The sequence below is a fragment of the Pseudorasbora parva genome, chromosome 20 (assembly GCF_024679245.1).
Source record: "Pseudorasbora parva isolate DD20220531a chromosome 20, ASM2467924v1, whole genome shotgun sequence".
NCBI classification, from domain to species: domain Eukaryota; kingdom Metazoa; phylum Chordata; class Actinopteri; order Cypriniformes; family Gobionidae; genus Pseudorasbora; species Pseudorasbora parva.
This window is the reverse complement of record NC_090191.1, coordinates 35,284,583-35,303,855: the sequence shown is the minus strand read 5'-3', so window position 1 is coordinate 35,303,855 and position 19,273 is coordinate 35,284,583. Positions and strand designations below refer to the sequence as shown.

Below are 19,273 nucleotides of genomic sequence, written 5' to 3'. Positions count from 1 at the left end.
CGATTTATGTCTCATGCTGTGACAGTAGTTTGTCTTAGAAGCCCATAAGCTCTTTAAGAGTTTTTGGAAAGACCAGTATACTTGTCCACTGAAAACCAAAGCGCACGACCTAAAATATCAAAACCGCAGGCCATTGCATAGAATACAGAGGGGCACCTCGGTTTCACACATTGCTGACGTCATTGTGGCTGAGCAAACGATTCAAAATTGTTGAGGTTCAAAAAACTGTGTTTATGATTTTTAAGCCACATTATATTTCTGGAAGTAATAGGTATTGTTTGTGTTTTTTAAAACTATTGCTCTGAATGGTCTCTCTCTCAAAAAAAGTGTGGAAATCTTCTTGAGGCTTTGAGTATTTCCTCTATTGAAAAAGCAGCCAGGGCTGAATGCGGTTGTGGGACGGGTGTTTGCTGGCGTGCAGGAAGGATGTGAGTTTGTTGAAGAGCTTTTCTGCACAGAAAGAAAAGAAAACTGCGCTCACAGTATCCCTGAACAAGAGCAGATTTTGGCAAATGCAATTCCCTCAATGCAAGTCCACCCAGAATGACCAAGGCCAAGAGTTTGTGTCTGATTTTGTTTGAGGTGCATTAAGCCATTTACTTGCTAGCGGTTAATAATTGCATTAGAAATAGCATTTGTGTTTATTAAAGATGGTTTATTAAAAATCTGGCTGATGTGAACAAGCCAATAATGAATATATTTTCTTTTGGCTGATAACTAGAAATAATATTCTGATATTTTGTCTAAATAAAAAAATAAATAGCAGTTAAACTTAACCTTTACAGTCATTACTAGATTTAAAAACATGCATACTTTTTATATATATAATAGCATGATGTCAGCAATGTGTGAAATCGAGGTAGTCCTCTGTATTCTATGCAATGGCCTGCGCCCTGCGGTTATATATATATTTATACATATATTTATATATATAAAACTTCACTGCACTGTAAAGCCGAATAAGTTGCCAAAAATAAAATGAGGCAACTGGTTGAAGTACGAGGTTTTTATTTTGTAATCAAACATTTGAATTCCTCTGAACTTTAAATATTTGAGAAAGCCAATTCATACATTTAACTAAAAAAAATTTTTTTTTAGTTTAGTTAACTTTTGTTATTTTTGTAGTGGAAACTTGACTATCGTTAACTAACTAATTCAATAAATGCCCCCCTGCTAAACACAATGCTTTGGTAGCATTAGCATAGCATAGATAAATGAGGACAGCAATATTATACAATTAACATATATGGCCATGGTGCCAACCCCCAAAAAACCCAACATAACAGAAACTCTTCTTAAGTAGCATAACAAAACATTAACCACTACTGAATCTCCCACTTAAAATTAATCTTGCACCAAAAACATTATATAACACTCAATTTTAGCATTTACTGTCCCTTTTGAGTCTCATGGCAAAAGCATGCTGGGAAATAGAGATCAGTTTTAGCCCAGGTAAATTTAAGTAAGTCTAAGGCTGAATTTGAAATCGCCCCCTACACCCTTAAATAGGGCATTATTTAAGGGGACAGCCATTTTTAGTGGTGTCTGAAACCAAAATGGACATGTTTGAGTGCACTTATTCAATCCCACATTGCACCGTAATAAAAAGTGTATAGGCGATGTACACTCAACGGCTGTCCGACTTCACGCACTCGTTTTCATTCATTCCTTCAAGTAGGGATGTGACGGTGTGGAAATTTTCCCACTGGTTAATCAACGTGTGACAACACCGGTAATACCAGTATCACCGACTGGGCTTTTAAATCACTAATTCTATCCAACCAAAAGGAACATGCACACAGCCGCTCTGGCATTAATAACGGAGCGGAGCAAAGCGAGTGGTGAATTCCTATGAAAGTTAAGCTTCCATATGCTTGTAATGAAAACGCGCCAGTGTTCATACACCATGAATGACAGCTCATCATCAAATGTGCGCTCTGTGTGGCCAAGCAGATTTTAGTTTCAGTTAAGAATTAGCGCTGATTTGGGGGCGGGTTGCTTGAACTGTGGGTTCATTAGCCTATTATTTTTAATGAAAAACACAAGAACACACAATGACAAACTCACTTAAATAGGCGTGTTTGCATTTCACTTTGAAACCAAATCTTCTGCGATCATCTTGTCTGTCAGCTGGAGATCTGACTCCTGCTGCGTTTGTGCTGCGACACTCATTCGGATCATGGTTTATCAAGCAGACACGTTCAGTTTTTATTTGTACTGTCTGTTCTCCAACTGAACTAAATGACTTTATTACTATAAAAAATCAAAACGACAGTGGGGGCGGTGTCACGGTGTGCACATGATGTGACCAGTGTTGAGCCTGAGCAACGGTAACAACGGGAACACCGACTATCGTAGCAAGCCTTCCTTCAAGTGAAATATATTAGTGAACTAATGCAGGGAATAGTGAATGGGGGGGATTTCGGATTCAGCCTAAGTTAAAAGAAACAAGTTCATAAAACTCAAAACAATGAAACTATTCAGATTACTTAAAATGTGTCAGTTTGAGAACTAGGGCTGTCAAAATTGCTCAAAAATGTCATTCGAATATTCGAACATCTGGGCGCGCATTTTGTCAATAACGCACATTACGTCAATAACAAGACAAATTAATACAAAGAGACATTAACTACTTGTATAGTTTGTCTATTTAAGTTTATACATATTTGACAACGTATTACTTAAACAAAAACAAGTAGATTGTTATTATAAATTATTATTATATATAATTATATATAAATTAACTAATGGCCAAGACCGCAGAGTGCAGACCTCTCTCTCTCTCTGATCGAGTGCTGATCAAGAGTTTTGTGCAAGCAATTTAAGGTCGCGAGACTCGCGACTCTTGTCCCAAATATAGCAGGCTTCATTCAGTGATTGAAACTAATATTATTAATATTAACTGCAATATTAACTTACAGCATATTGAGCTCTCCGAGCTAGCTCAGCTGTTCTAAACATGGACCTTTTCATTGACATGGTAAAGCAGTGCATTTATCCTTTATATCTCTTCAGTCAGTACAGTAGCCTACACTTTTTTTAATGTTTCTGTTTAATGTTAAATAAAATGAGGCATGACATGCTAACTGTATCTTACATAGCTTGCATATAACTATCTCGCGGCTCAACAATTTTACCTCCTACCGAACAAAATCCAACGTACTTCCAGACATGGCTTTTTAGATTAGGAAGTTAAAATCTCTTTCTCTGCTGCGGTCGAGTTGGGCTCTGCACTTTCTGCCATCTTCCCTGCAAGACGCGTCCACTTTCAGCAGTGACAGTGCGACTCCTGTGACCTGTCCCTGAACCCCAATGGCGCGCTCACTCGCAAAGCAGACAGCCACGCCTCTACTACCGCGGCGGGTTTTTTTTTTTTTTTTTTAAATTTTTTTTTTAATTCGAATATTAATTTTCTCCTTCGAAATTCGTTTTTTAAAAACTATTCGAATATATATTCGAATTTAGATTAGAATATTCGTTGACAGCCCTATTGAGAACTCAAAAGAAAAAGAAAGTTCTAAATACTCATAAGAGTTATAGTAAAGTTAAGTAATTTTAAATTAATTTAAGTAATTTGAGTTCACTCTACTCAAGCCAATTAATTATTTACACTGTGTTTGTATAGTATTTTTTAATCAAATAAATGCGGCTTAAGTGAGCAAAAGAATATCTATCTAAAAACATCCAAACAACCCCAAATATTTAAATGTTAGTAGATTATAAAATGTTTACTTTGCAGTTTTGCAGGTTATACTGCTTAAATAGCCTTCATTATTCGTGTTAATTTATTCATCTTATTTTTAAGCCTGTGTTCTTTCCACTTTGAACATTTTTCGGTCAAGACCCACCAGTTGAGAACCGCTCATATATATGGTGGTTGACAACTTCCTGCGTCCACCCACCTCGCCTGTGCTATAGTCTCTGACATGTGTAACTGCGGCCTCTCAGGTCTTTGCAGCCATGGTGACGGAACTGTTTTGACAACGTGGGGTGCAGGCCAAAGGAGCAGGCTGCGGTTTTCTAGGTTTTGATACGGTGCCAATTCTTTCTCTTGAATCCATGTTGAACTTTTAAAGAGACCGGTTTTAAGATCAGACTGTTATTCATTCTAGAAAAATTGCCAGGTGACGACAATACATTCTTTTCGCGTTTGAGAGCTTTTATAGTGCAACTCGGTCTTCTCACTTTGTGAGCCTTCTTGTTTTTGCCACCCCACCCACATGCGCTAACACACAGTCGCAACCACGCTGCATGTCTGTCTCTTACACAAGCGTGATAGTGAATTCCTGTAATGCACATGCGCAGTTGCTTCAGAATGCATGTTAAGGAAGTCCGTATTACTCATGGCCTAACCACATACTTCAGTTGTAATCTCTGTGATTGATACATGAGTGCTACATTGGTGGCATCCTTGCATCAGCTCCCTCATTGATTAATCTGAAGGAATCTTGTGATTTCTGTCATGCAGTGCCTGCTATAGTCTGTCACCTGCCTTCGGTTTCACTTCACCTGCTTCAGTCTGACTAGCAGGTCAATGTGACTCATGGCGTCTCTCAGATCCTTCATGAAGGAGCAGGTGAAATTTCCCTATTAATAACCAGACGCTCTTGTGAGTCATGGTAAAGCAGAAGTTCTTTGTAATGTGATCATTCAGGGTCTATGTCAATCTTACGCCAAAATTGCATGTATATCTGCATTGCATAAATGAAATTTGAGAGCTCTGTAGTTGTATGCCAGGGTCAGAGTTTACATAGTTCAGACCCATTGATTTGTTCGACCTCTCACCTATAAATAGATTTTTTCGAATTCAAGTTCTTTTAAGACTTCTTTAAAAGGTGTGGTGTAGTGATTAAAGCACAGGGGCGGATCAATTGCCACAAAACGGGAGCCCCCCTGAGTCAGACACTTAACCCCAGGTTGCTCCAGGGGGATTGTCCCTGTAATAAGTTCACAGTGCTATTTTGTGGCTATAATCACGCGAAAGTTGCGGAAACAAATCCCAATGGTCATTCCCGTTGTGCTCCGATAAATACACATTTAGCTTTTGGATCACATACACCTGAGCTTTGCCTTCCATCTAAACAAGCAGGCCTTGTCTTGGAAAGATTAATTGAAGTCTCATATGTCCAGATCCGTCTTGAGAGATTATCCAAGCACATTCCCCACGTCCATGTACCATACGACCCCATTCATGAGCCAAAATCTCAGGTGCAAGGTTTTTGGTAGTCTCGTCAAGGTGGATTGCATTGACAGATCATTGAGAAACCTTGTACAACCTCCATAAAATCCCTCTGACCCCATTTTTTTCTTTTGGATTTCAGAAGGTTCTCAGACTTGCATTGACTCCAGCTGCCTGTGGATTTGCTCTCAACTCGCTTGTATTGATTCCAAGCTTTTTGTTTTGTCCCTTGAGTCAAAAAATGAGGTCAGAATTCTCCTCCCGAATTGTCTAAAGCCTCGTCCAGAGCTCCTACTTGTGCATGTATGCAAAATCTTGGGTTTCAATGTGCTAAATGCACATTTATACCTTAATAACTTCTGTTAAGGTCTTTCACATTGTTCCCCTCAGGAATATTCTTGAGAAAATGCAAGCCTCATTTGCCAACTCAGCTGTTATCTGGGAGCACCACGGAATGCTGGAATTCGGCATGAGTGAATTAGTGCTGCAAGAACAGTGCCTGTTTGTGCTTGGACGTCTCTTTTTCCTCCTTCACTCATCTAGTCACTTTCATTCTCATTCTAAGAAAGCGGAAAAGTAGGAGGGGTGGGAACGAAAGTGAGTTTTAGATTTCCCAACATGTTGGAGGCCTCAAATATCAGTTTGGTGTTGGCACGCTGATTCTGGCTCAAATTAGTTTCTTGGCTGCATGTCTTGATTATTTTTTGTTACTTTTGTAAGAGAAAGCAAAAATAATCCTGAGTCTGCACTCTTAGCCTGTGGGAATAACATGTCAGCTTCACTAAACGGGGGTGAGTGTAGAGTGACGGCCTAGGGGGCCTTGGCAGCAGGCCAGAACTGTGTATGGATATCACCTGAAGATGGTGCATTTACTCTGCACCGGCCATCTTGATCTTTATCTGCCCTGATCTCTGGAGAGATAAGGGAGAAACCCAGGCAAGTGCAATCCAAAGATCATTTTCACAACAGGCGAATTATGGCATTGTACAGTGTTGTGAATAGGCTCTATTGTGGTGCCTGTACTTTGTACACACTCCTGGCATTTTTTTGCCTTGTGTGCGCTACTGTAGAATTGCATCTTTTTCTTCCATAAGCTATAGTCTTTCCTTTTAAACTGTACCAAACAGTGGTTTCACCCTTCTTGTCATGTTGTCCATATTATGAGGAAATAGATGAGAGGTCCTCGAAAACCTGAAAGTCTGTCCTTCCTGACTTGCTTCTCGACTTGCTTCTTGACTTCCTTCCTGACTTCCTTCCTGACTTACTTACTTACTTCCTGACTTACTTCCTGACTTACTTCCTGAATTACTTACTTCCTGACTTACTTACTTCCTGACTTACTTACTTCCTGACTTACTTCCTGACTTCCTGACTTCCTTCCTGACTTCCTGACTTCCTGACTTACTTCCTGACTTCCTGACTTACTTCCTGACTTACTGACTTCCTTACTTCCTTCCTGACTTCATGACATCCTGAATTCCTGACTTACTTACTTCCTGACTTCATGAATATGTAGGATCTGTATTTTAAAAAAAATATTACTATTATTCTCTTTCTTGCAAGTCTTCTGCATCATTTGCGAGATGAGTGTTTGAGTTTCTCTTGATATTTGCTTTCTTACCTTTAATGGCTAGTAGGTTGGCTTTTTTTTAGGGAGTGGTTAAAGTCTTATTCCAACTCCAGACTTGTTTGATGACACCCAGACTGCACGTAACAACTTTTAGTTAATTTCCCACAATGCCTCATTGCTTATGGCTCACCTGGGTCGCTCTTGAGTAAATATGACACTCTTTATTGAGCCCGAGCTAAGGTAAGGAGGGTGTGGTCGTTTACACCTCAGTTTATTATAACACCATCATCTATGTGCACTACATCACTCACTCTACTATAGTGAGTCACCTTTTTAAGCTTGTACACACGTGATGGTTTGAGGGAAATCCAGCCTCTGACAAATCAGGCAGCTTCACCTCTCTGTCCCTGATTTTCTGTTTATGAGCTTTACTATTTCCTTTCATAGGGATTTTTAAAATTGTATTATTATTATTATTTAAGATGTTGGGGTAAATTAACTAGTTAACGAACTTGGTGATGCATTCAGCTCTTTTAAAATGAAAAACAACATTATTTGATAAAAATATATTTAATAATAATAAAATTGCTAATTAAAAAGTATTCAGGAAGAATGTTTGAGAAGTTACAATTTTAATGTTTATTTTATTTTGTTATTATTTTGTTTTTTATCATTAGTTTATTATTATATTTGCAACACCATGGAAAAGTAGTTGGAATACAATTTTTTAAAAGGTCATTATAAAATAAAGAAAAATAAAACTAAAAATTATTAATTTAATAAAAGTATTAATTTACAGTAGAAAGAATAATAAAATCAATAATAATAATAATAATAATGATTTTTCCTCATTTTTCTTCTTCTGGAAGAAGATTTGAGAAGTTGAACATTTTAATGCATTTAACATTATTTGAAATGTACATTATTACATTATTTTTCTCTAATAATTTGGTTATATTTTCCAAACTTTCTTGGAAAATTAATGGGAATACAATGTTAATACAATTTTATAAAAAGTCATGAAAATGTTTGCTTTTAAGATTTAAAAAACGTGCATCATTATTCCAAGTTTTCCAGAATATTTTTCAAATAAGTGAGCTGTGTCCAAAGCACGGGACAAATACAGTATTCATTCGTAACCTTTGCCCTTTACTCAAATGGAGGGCTTTTCTTGGACAATGCTTTAGTTTGACACTTAAAGTCTTGTCCTGCTGGTCAGCGTGCCGTCAGCAGCACAGGGACTGGGTCCCTAACTCATTTATTCTGGGTGAAGAGGGACAGCTGTCTAAATGAACTCAGGCTCAAATCCCATGATTCCTTTGTGCAATAAGAGCGTGCTCTAACTGACAAAGTCCCTGTGTTCAATCTCACAACACTTGCTTTTCAACAGACCTTCTACTGTAGCTCAGTCGTGTGTGTGTGTGTGCGCGGTTTCCACATATCTGATAAGATGTTCAAAGAGACATGAATTCCTGAGTGATGGTTTTCTGGAGTGCCGTCAGCGCTGTACATTGGATCCTCCAGCCCTGCAAGATGATTTAATTTGCGTGTGTGCAAATGTGCTTTCTGATTTGTACCTCGAGTCTTGGAAGATGTCCCAGTCATTGTCTGCTTATGGTGGGTATGTTCGTGGTTTTGTTTAGCGGTTTAAAGCCCCAGACAGGTGCTGCTCCTCTTCTCCTCTACTGTTGTGACATTCACAGCACACACTCTTTTCGCCGCCTTCATACTTGAAAATGCTGGTGTTTTTTTGTTTTACTTTTTCCATTTACTTTTTTTAGGTTTTAATTTCAGCCTGCTTCATCCATCAGAACTGAAATGTTTTTTTAAATAGATATTTGTGGACATATTTCAACATGTTAACATTTTTATATTTTAACATTTATATTGTCTTTTTTTTAAAAGTTTGAAACAACTAAATAACAATACTTATCACAAACACTAATCACAAAGGCATAAACATAAGAAAGTTCTTGTTTATAGAGGTCAGGAAGTACACATTATCAGCCTATTATGCCAAGTTATGTTTTTTCCAGAGAGGGTTGTTGGGTTATCGTGTCATGAGCTAAACACGGTTTCTTTCAAGTCAAATTGTCAAAGCTTTACATGAGCTACTTTCATGCCCTATTTGTCCATTTATCTTTTGTTTCTTTTTCTTTTTGTGTAGGAGGTAGTGAGGGTCAAGGCCGGATTCACCAGCGTTTCCCAGAGAAGGACTGGGAAGATAACCCCTTTCCTCAAGGCCTTGAGCTGGTAAGCCTTTCGCAAACAAACTCAAAGCATATGATATCCCAAAATTCACAGATTTGTCCACTGGCGGTGTTTTCATAGGATCTGATAAAGTCTGTGGCATCTCTTTCAGTTCTGTCAGCCCAGCGGATGGCAGCTGGATTCAGAGAGAAAGCCTCCCTCTTTCTTTGTGTCGGTCCTCACAGACATCAACTCCGAGCGGCATTATTGCGCTTGCTTCACCTTCTGGGAGTCTGTGGAGAACCCGCAGGTTTGTGCTTGAGCACGTGCAGATAAACACAAGGAATGTGAGAGAGAAAGGAAGACAGAAATTATATAACAGGATGCAGTGGGGCTGATGGGTGGGGTGATTTACTGCTCTGTGAAAATAGATTATGCTGGTTTAGAAACTGATTTTTTGTATATGGATGTATAATGTTCTACGGAATGCCCTGGAGGTAAGCAGATAAACAAAATTTTTTTTTGGGTGAACTATCCCTTTAAATGATTTGAAGTGTGGTAATTCCAGGTGCTGTTTCAGAGTGTTTTATGGGATGTGTGTGTTCAGCTACAGAAAGGAGAGCCCAGTGAGGCAGATGAAGATGACGGTCCAGATGTGCTTCAGCCTGCTCAACTCTACGCTCCTAAAAGCCTCGTCCTCGTATCCCGTTTGGACCACACAGAGGTCTTTAGGGTAAGAGACGCATACACACAAAGTTGCACATGACCGCTACGGTTCAACTTCAAGGATTTTAAAGCATTTTTTTCTTGTCCTGCTAACATATTCATTGATCTGAATCACAAATAAACAACATATTTTATATATCAGAAAAAAATCTGTATTTTTATGTTTTTTTCTACATTTAAATGTTTTGTTAGAAAAATCCAGATATTATTATTATTAGTAGTAGTAGTAGAAAGGAAATGAGATCAGGACACCATAGGCCGGATTTGAACTTTTTTAATTATAAATAATTATAATTTATATAATAACTATAACTATAATAATTATAATTTATTTAATAACTATAATTTTTAATTATAGACAATTTTATTATAAATAATTGTCCGATATTCTGTACAAAAATAATTAAACGATTATATTAATATAAATGTTTAAGAAAATTATTTAATAGTACTAGCTGTAAATTATATATTTTGACTCCTCAACAGATATTAAATATGCACGGTTGTTTCCGCCACAAAAAAAGAAAAGATATATTAAAAAAAAATTGACTTTTTTGTTGCATTTATTTGTTTATATCCCAATTATTTGTATATTCTACAATTCTGAATTTTGTCTTGGAATAGCAAGATATAAACTCACAATTGCGAGAAAACATTTAGAACTGCAAAACAATTTCAAGTTTATATCTCACAATTCTGACTTTTTCTCAGTGAGATATAGGAGTTATAAAGTCAGAATTGCAAAATATAAACTAACATCAGGATTGAAATAAAAAAGTTACCTTCTTTTTTTCTTTTTGGGCGGAAACAAGCTTCCATAATAAGAAAAAAAAAGGAAAAGAAAAATTTTACAGATTAATTTTGCAACCCAGGGGCATCTAACAGAGTCATTTTTGCAATCTTGACAAAACCTCATATATGTCATTCAGCTAGATAATGTTGTGATGGTGACATTAAAATCCAAAGAATTTGCAGTGTTACACACACACACACACACACACACACACACACACACACACACACACACACACACACACACACACACACACACACACACACACACACAAACTAATTTGGCACAAGTGCATTAAAACCTGTAAGATGTAATAACAGAAGTGGCCTGACTGGTCAAGTGACATGCTGACATCCAAATTGTTGAACCCTGAGGTCAGAGCCATGGCCTAGTGTTTTACACATGCACTCCAATCATGTTGAGCCAGGAAATACAGGTTCAAGTCCGGCCTATGGTGTGTCCTGATCTCATTTCCCTCCTCTAATAATTTCCTGTCTCAATGAGTATCAACCTTAAAAAAACATTAGTAATAGCTTTATGATGTTATGAGATTTCCCTATATTTACACGTACTCGTATCTCTTTATTCTCAGAACTGCTTGAGTCTCATCTACACTGTTCATGTGGATGGCCTCACCGTTCCCATGGAAACGGTGATCGGAAACCTTCTGACCTGCATTATTCCTATAGCTGGAGGCTCTCAGGTAAGAAATGCGCACAATCCAATGTTTTAATCTAAAACCGATGTCTATATATACTGTTTTTTGAGTTCAACTCAGACAGGTTCTCTCTTGATGAATGAGTGTTTTTCTCTGGAGGGATTCTGATCAGAGGTTAAAGACACATTTGTAAATAATCCCGTGCATCATGGGTAGTGTGAAAGATCTGCACAGATCCCACAGATGGTCTAGGCTTAATTCTGTCTTTGAATGATGGACTCATGATGATGACCCTGAATACTGTGTTGTGTACATTAATGCACTCGATAACAAAAATGAACATACCATATTAAAAGTAATCCTAGTTTATAAGATATTTCACTTAATAAATTCATTAATGAACAATGAAATTATTTAAACCCCATATCAGGTTTTTTAAATATTTAAAGGAACAGTTCACTATATAGTGTAAATTCTGTCATTTACTCATCCTCATGTCATTCCAAACCTTGTTTGACAACGACTTATTTTTTTCACTGAAACATGAAAATAAGATATTTTGAAAAATATCTTGACTGCTCCTTTACATATAATGAAAGTCATTATGGGTTTGAGGTGTCAAGCTCTAAAATGACACAAAAACACTATAAAAATATCATAAATTTGGTGTTAATTAATCAGTCCAAAAGTCATAACATCCTAAATTTAAGAATTTATTTTCAGAATGGGTTTTTGTGCAGTCAAGCTCTAAAAATGAATGCTTTTCAGTTTTATTATAGGAAAAAGATTAGTCAATTTCTTCTTTTGTGTTCCTTGAAAGCAAGTCATATGAATTGGGTATTTTTAAGTGAACTATTGCTATAAATATGAGTGGTTCTTCTATAACATGTGACCAGTTCACTTTTGGTTTTTGTGTTACAACCAAATGATTCCCTCCCCTCAAGTGTAAACTTGATTCCCTTGTGTTCCAGATAAATGACCCCCCTCTTTGTAGTTTAACTGACTGGCTACTGGGTTGTTTCCAGGTAACATTTGCCTTTGAACGGCTTCAACCAATCAACCCATCTGTGATTCTGCCTGACAATCAATCGTCAATCTATGCTATTCATTTCGAAATCACTGCTGCTCATGCAAATCAAAAACGTGCCTTATTTCTTTCTGATTCACTTTGGCTGCAATCGTTTGCACCTGAAATCATTTAATCAACTTTGTTTTGGTGACTTTTTTTCCTTTTTTTTCATCTGCTTATTGTTTATTTTATGGGACAGTGTGCAGATAAACACTTAAGCACTTCCTCGCACACACAGGGGCTTATGGGGCTGGTCTTTGTATCCTGGGCCTGGTTGGTGTGGATTGAACATATGGGCTGGGATGGTGGCAGATGGTGTCTAAGCACACTGCAGTGTATGAATGACAGCCTTAGAAACACGCAAACAACATACTTCGGCTTCAGTGCGGTGTTTCCATTGGTTTGCTTATATCTGGTGTGCATTGAAAAGGGGTTATTTTGTGTATAATAATTATAAAATATACATTGGGCTTTGACCTTTGAAATGATGATGGATTGTTATGAATCATTTTGTAATTGAATCAGCCATGTTTTATAGCCATTATAAAATAGACTTTAACTTGCTAGAATCATTTTTTGTAGTATTGTCTTAAAGGTAACACTTTTTAATAAGATACTTAGTTAAGGTTAGTTGGCATTAACAAACTTTAAAATAACAATACACTGAACAATACATTTTTTACAGTATTAATTCATATTTATTCATTTATTCATAAAAATACAACAGTTCATTGTTAGTTCATTTTAGCTCTGGTACGTTAAATGATAACAGGTTTTAATTATGTATTAGTACATTTTGATATTACTTTGAAGTAACTCTATGTAACTCATTTTAATACACCATCACATTTCACATTATAGACAGAGTGGGATGGTTTTCATGGGAAATTGCGTACATAACGCCACCTGTGTGTGTGTGTGTCTATTCATATCCGTAAATATAGAAAAGTTGCTCCAGCTACTTTGACACGTGGGAATGGCCTAGGTTAAAGGTACAAAAAGATAATGTGACAGAGTTCGTCATATAACAAAAATCAACATCGGTGTGACTTTTTGGAGACGGTGAGAACAACGGAGGACATTTGTAATGTTGCAGAAGTGATAAATTATGGAAGCATCTATTGCGAAATGTCATTTCATGATGGTTGTTGTAGCGCTGTGCAGGAATTCATTTTCCAGAAAGTACAGTCTGTTAATGGGTATAGCTGCAGTACCATCTTCAGCTAGTCAGCCTGAGATCCTTTCCATCTAAACTGGTCATTTCTTAAGCCTAGTTGTGGATGTTTTATGAACAGTATGATAATCTCTTTTTTTAGTTATGTGGAAGAACCATGTTCATCTGCACAGTCACGCAGAGCCAGAGCACACCCAAAACAATGTTCTGAACCAGACGTGAAGAAATTGTTGAATAAAGTTTTTTTTTTTTTTTTTTGCACACAAAAGTATTCTAGACGCTTCATAAAATAGAAATTAAATAATAAAATACATAGTTATAAGGACTATTTTAACATTGATTTACTAACTTTCTGGATTTTAAAACGCTTCTATTTCCTTGCCTTAAACATGCAGATACCCTGACAGATTGCTAAAACAATCTGTAAAATATCAAACATGCCTGCCTTGGATTTAATGAATGTCTTTGTGATAGAGACAAGTCGTTTGGCAAGTGTCTGTGTGTGTTGGTAAGCCAGTGGAAGTCAGGTGTGACTTGGTCAGAAATCTGTGTGTGTGTGTATAAGAGAGCAGTTTTTCCTGGAGTAGTGCTAAGAATCCATAGAGTTTCCATTATTTTGGGCTTCCTGGAGGACGTTTTACTGTCCCTGACTCATGGCTGCAATGCCAGGTAAAACACGTCTTATCGTTTCCCAATTGCTACATAATCTATACAGATACGGCCATACCAGAAGTCACAAATGTAATATCTTATCTGTTATGCAAGTCAGAGTTTCCCAGGCCTCACTTTCTGTTTCAGTAAAGGTTTTACCTGTTGGTACAGCAGCTGTATGCGCAAATTCCTGTGACCCGTGCCCGCACAGTTGTGTTTTATCATCACAACCTTGTGTTGCATTTTGTCATGTATTTCCTTTTTCATGTTCTTTTGTTTGCTCTTTTTTTGTATTGCAATATCTCTCAATTCTAGTGTGTCTAATAGTTTGTGTTTTTTGTTGGTTGCTAATCTAGCCGGGCCAGGACGACAGAGAGGAGAGCTCGGTACGCCCTGTTTGATTTCGTTCAGCTCTTTCTGTCACTTTCAATTCTGCTTTCGCCTTGTTTTTTGCCCCAATTAAAACACACGCCCAACATCAGGGGACCAATTAGATCACAGAAATTCTGATCAAAATTAATCCAATATGTGACTAACCATTCTATCTATCTATCTATCTATCTATCTATCTATCTATCTATCTATCTATCTATCTATCTATCTATCTATCTATCTATCTATCTATCTATCTATCTATCTATCTATCTATCTATCTATCTATCTATCTATCTATCTATCTATCTATCTATCTATCTATCTATCTATCTATCTATCTATCTATCTATCTATCTATCATCATCATCATCACATTAAATAGGATGAATTTAGAGATGGAGGGACAGCACTTCAGCATTTTGTTTCCTATTTTAATCTGTTAATTTTCGCTGTATATGTTCATATATTCAAATGTTTTTTAGTTTGACCTACTGGCACCATGCATTGCATGGCATTTCTGTATTTACTTAAAATTTCCACATTTGGATGGGAGTTTTAAGTACACAGTGATTTGGGTTATCTCAAATAATCACCATGAATGCATGAATGCTAATTCCGCTTCTTTGCAGTTCCATATGTTATCTCTGTGGATTTGTCTTGCCATGAGGTTTCGTTACAGCAATAATTTTATGAGGGTGTGTAACGTGCACATGCTCTAATGTGAGGCTGTTAAACGCTTTTGTGTGCTGTTGGCTGTTTGAAGTGATGACATGACCCCCCCCTCCAGACAGTCATTTTACAGCATCCTCTTTACTTCCTGTCCTGAAGTTATATTTGCCCTTAAATGACTGATTTCTTGACACTTACGCAATTCACTTCCTCCTAAATTAACTTTTATAAAATCAGATATACGAGTCCTAAAATGGGCATAACTGCAGTATGTGTTGGGCTGTGTGGATGTATATACTAATTATATATAACATATCCTTGGCTGATTTTCAACTAGCTTATGATCTAGCTTATGAATGCTATGATCTTATTATTTCCAGGTCATTTTTGAAGAGATGTTTGTCATTGTATTTGCACTAAACTTTTTGTTGTATGACAGTACCTTTATAATTTAGAACGTGAAACATTGTATTATTCACTTTATACTCCTTTATACTAAATTTAAAGTGTGATTTTTAAGATTTTCTGGTATTCAACCACAATTTTCCCCTGCTTTTTATCCTGTAAATGTGAATAATTCATAACAGGAAATAGATGGTTTCTTTTTTGGTGCTGGTTTATAAATGGTGAATGGCTTCGATTTTCTTTTCTTTTTTCCTTTTCTTAATAACCTCCTGTCTTCAGCTCACTCTACGACCAACCTGCCGCACACATTAATCTATTCCATAATGCCGTAGTTGAGGTTTTAGATGGTGGTGCTCTTCTTTGAAAGATGAGCTCACTGTCATATGTCTTTTATCATCTCCCGATCTCTTGTCCACTTCTTTATTTTTGTTTTCTTGATCTTCTTTCGGTTTCTACAGAGGACCATAACGCTTGGTGCGGGCGACAGGCAGGTTATCCAGACGCCTATAAACGACTCCCTGCCTGTAAGTGGCTGCAGCGTGGCCCAGCTTTTCAGACAGCTCGGTAAGCCAATCAGCAGCAGGCTTAGGTGCTAAACAGCAAATCAGCCTCATTAAAACAGCAACAGTTGGTGTCAAGTGTCAGATGTGGACGGTGTAATCTCCACCTTGTGTTGTTAAATAAATAACAGTGGAAGTGGGACTGATATTTTTAGGCTAAGCTCTCTCTCTCTCTTTCTCTCTTTTCTCTCATGTGCAGGAATTGCGAATGTTCTCTGTCTGTTTTGTGCTGCTCTGACGGAGCACAAGATCCTGTTCCTCTCCAGCAGTTACCAGCGTCTAACGGACGCCTGCAGAGCGTTACTGGCCATCATGTTCCCACTCAAGTACAGGTAAAGAGGGATCATATGTTGGCAGCAAATTTGATTGCTTTATGAACAAAATTCTAAACATCCCCATATTTCCCCCCCCCTCCCATAGTTGTTTTAAAAATAGCTTTGACAAAATTTTATTTAAATAAAGGGTGAGATTTCTGGCTGATTCATTGTTAAAAAAAAAAAAAATCAAATATTATTATTTTTACAATTGACAAATTTAATATAAATAATAATAATATTATTTATTTTTATCATTGCTGTTATTTCTATATGTATCATTATTATTTTTATTATTACTTCTATATTTATCAATAATAATCAGATTTTGAAATGCATAAAAATAATATTTATAATCGTACAATATACAAATTTTAGGTGCTTTATAATATACATTCTGAACATCTTCATCCGTTTTCCCCCTCATACCATAGTTCTTTTTAAAATAATTTTTAAGACATTTAATTTAAATTAAAAGGTGAAATTTCTGGCTGATTTTTGATAATATAATAAGAATTGTAAATTTAATAATAGTAATAATAATAATACAAATATTAATTTATTTATAATTTCTGTTATTGCTATTATCATTATTACTACTACTACTACTACTATACTACGATTATCAAAAATAAATAATTTAAAAAATCATATAAACCTACTGTAGCCCCTTATTTATTTATTCTGATTAAATGGCTCTTTTCTTAAAGAGAACACCCAGCTCTGTTTTTTCATTTGTTTTCCCTGTTCCTCCTAATCTTGTCTTCATCTCATCCTCTTCCATGACTTTTCACCCACTCTCTCCAGTTTTACATATGTTCCCATCTTACCGGGAAAGCTGCTGGAGGTGCTCAGCACGCCGACGCCCTTCATCATCGGAGTCAACTCACACTTCCGCTCGGAGACACAGGAGCTGGTGAGATGTTTTTCTTTCTGTCCTCTTTTTTATTTCCTGTGCCGTGAGCCTGAGGGCGTAATGCGCCACACATCAGGATTTTTTAGATAAGCTTCGATCAGATATCTGACATATGGAGCTGTGTAACACATTAAATCACGTGTAAAATGATACAACGTTTCATGCCATGTACAACATGGGATTAGATGGTGGAATACATGAATCCTCGTACACCTGGATTGGTTTATCTCGGTGGATCTCAACTCGGTTTTGGCCCTTTTAAATGATGATGATAAGCATCTTCATTTTGGGGGTTATTACTCAACAGTTTATTTAACATAAACACAGAACTATCATGGATTTATTTCAAAGGCCATGCAATAATGTGCGATTGCTTCCTTGCCCTCACATTTTACAGACTTTCCTTTCAATTTTTGGTGATAAAAGACCTATTTTTCCAAAGTTTAACTTGTTGAACAAATATTACCTGCTGTTTTTTACAGTATTCACCCCAACAATCAAACCTGCTTGATTTGAATTAACTTGAGTCGCTTAGTTCAGGGGTTTTCAATCTTTTAGGTGCAATGGACCCCCCAAAAATGATAATCCTCATGCGAGGGGCCCCAATCTAAAATTTTAAACCCAATTTATATTGTGAAAATTAATTTTATAAATATACTTAAATATTTTTTAGAATTTGTATATATATTTTTTTCATTTTATCTTTTTTTACTTGCCTCATTATACTACATGCATTTTTTTATTTGTTTATATATTTACTTTTTATTTATCTTATGTAATTAATTTGTGTGGTAATCAAATTTGTATTTATTTAATACATTTTTTTTTACATTTATACACAGTTTTTCTCTAAACATTTAAGCCACCCTGGCTCAGTTTAATGGGAATGGAATTAAACAGGAAATGTTGGACATCCTTGAACATGTTGACGTGCGATGACCTGAATGTATTTGAGTTCAAATGAGAGATTATGTGATATTTGATACCAGTGTATGATACTTGACCTGAGGTCACTTTGTTTGGACCTGAACATTCCTACATGTCAGAATATCAAACAAAAGACATTTGCGGAGGGCATTGGATCTCGTTCAGTAACTTTTTTTTGTCAGAAAAGCTTGAATTGGGTCTGATGTGCATCGTTGGACTTGTCTTAAAGGGATACTTCACCGCTTTTTCATATTAAACTGTTATTCCCTTAACTAAAACGAGTTTATGCATGCCTCTCTCATATCAGTGCGTGCACTTAATCGCTCTGACGCGCGGTGACGATCTGATAGCATTTAGCTTAGCCCACTAAGCCCAGTTCATTCGTACTTCACCTCGGCGCAGTAAAAAGTCACGCCTGAAAAATCCTCCCTCACATCTCCCCCTCACTCTCTCATTTCTGTCAATAGGGGGGCGCCGAGTCGAAGTGCTATTCCGCCATACATTATGGTTCTCCTTTTGTATCCGCTTAGAAAAGCACCACATTTTATTTTATGTCACCATACTAGGTCGTTCAACTATTTGTATAACTGTATTTAAATAGGGAAAGCGTGGAGGTGTTTGGTCGCTTCTATCTTGATCTCTGTTTGGTACCATAGTGAATGAACTGGGCTTAGTGGGCTAAGCTAAATGCTATCAGAATGTCACCGCGTGTCAGAGCAATTAAGTGCACGCACTGAGACGAGAGAGGTATGTATCAACTCGTCTTAGTTAAGGGAATAACATAGTTTAATATGAAAAAGCAGTGAAGTATCTCTTTAAAGTGTTGTTCAGTTTCCTGTGTTTGAAATATGAGTTGACACTATGCATCTGCCCATATTGAAGAGTGCGTTTCAATGTGGGTCCATATTTACCTGTGTGCGTGTGTTATATTCACAGCTCGACGTAATCATTGCAGACCTGGACGGAGGCACGGTGACCATTCCGGAGTGTGTCCACATATCCCTGCTGCCTGAGCCACTTCTTCATCACACACAGACGGCCATCTCCATGGTAATCAACCCGTTTTACCCGTTAGGTGGATGTATGCCAGTCTCGGC

At 36.9% G+C, this 19,273-nt stretch overlaps 1 protein-coding gene across 7 annotated transcripts in view; it reads left to right on the top strand.

Annotated features, from left to right (window-relative positions):
- Nucleotides 1-19,273, top strand: part of sbf1 (SET binding factor 1) — a 54,662-nt gene that overhangs the window by 9,071 nt on the left and 26,318 nt on the right. For 3 of the 7 annotated variants that reach the window (XM_067428503.1, XM_067428506.1, XM_067428502.1), the window contains exons 2-11: nucleotides 8,917-9,002; nucleotides 9,112-9,249; nucleotides 9,547-9,672; nucleotides 11,051-11,161; nucleotides 12,088-12,141; nucleotides 14,367-14,396; nucleotides 15,918-16,023; nucleotides 16,219-16,351; nucleotides 17,141-17,249; nucleotides 19,113-19,226. In XM_067428503.1, coding sequence (XP_067284604.1) covers nucleotides 8,917-9,002; nucleotides 9,112-9,249; nucleotides 9,547-9,672; nucleotides 11,051-11,161; nucleotides 12,088-12,141; nucleotides 14,367-14,396; nucleotides 15,918-16,023; nucleotides 16,219-16,351; nucleotides 17,141-17,249; nucleotides 19,113-19,226 — 1,007 coding nt within the window. The remainder of the gene's footprint in view (nucleotides 1-8,916; nucleotides 9,003-9,111; nucleotides 9,250-9,546; nucleotides 9,673-11,050; nucleotides 11,162-12,087; nucleotides 12,142-14,366; nucleotides 14,397-15,917; nucleotides 16,024-16,218; nucleotides 16,352-17,140; nucleotides 17,250-19,112; nucleotides 19,227-19,273) is intronic. The other 4 variants (XM_067428508.1, XM_067428507.1, XM_067428505.1 and 1 more) reach the window with 3 other exon arrangements.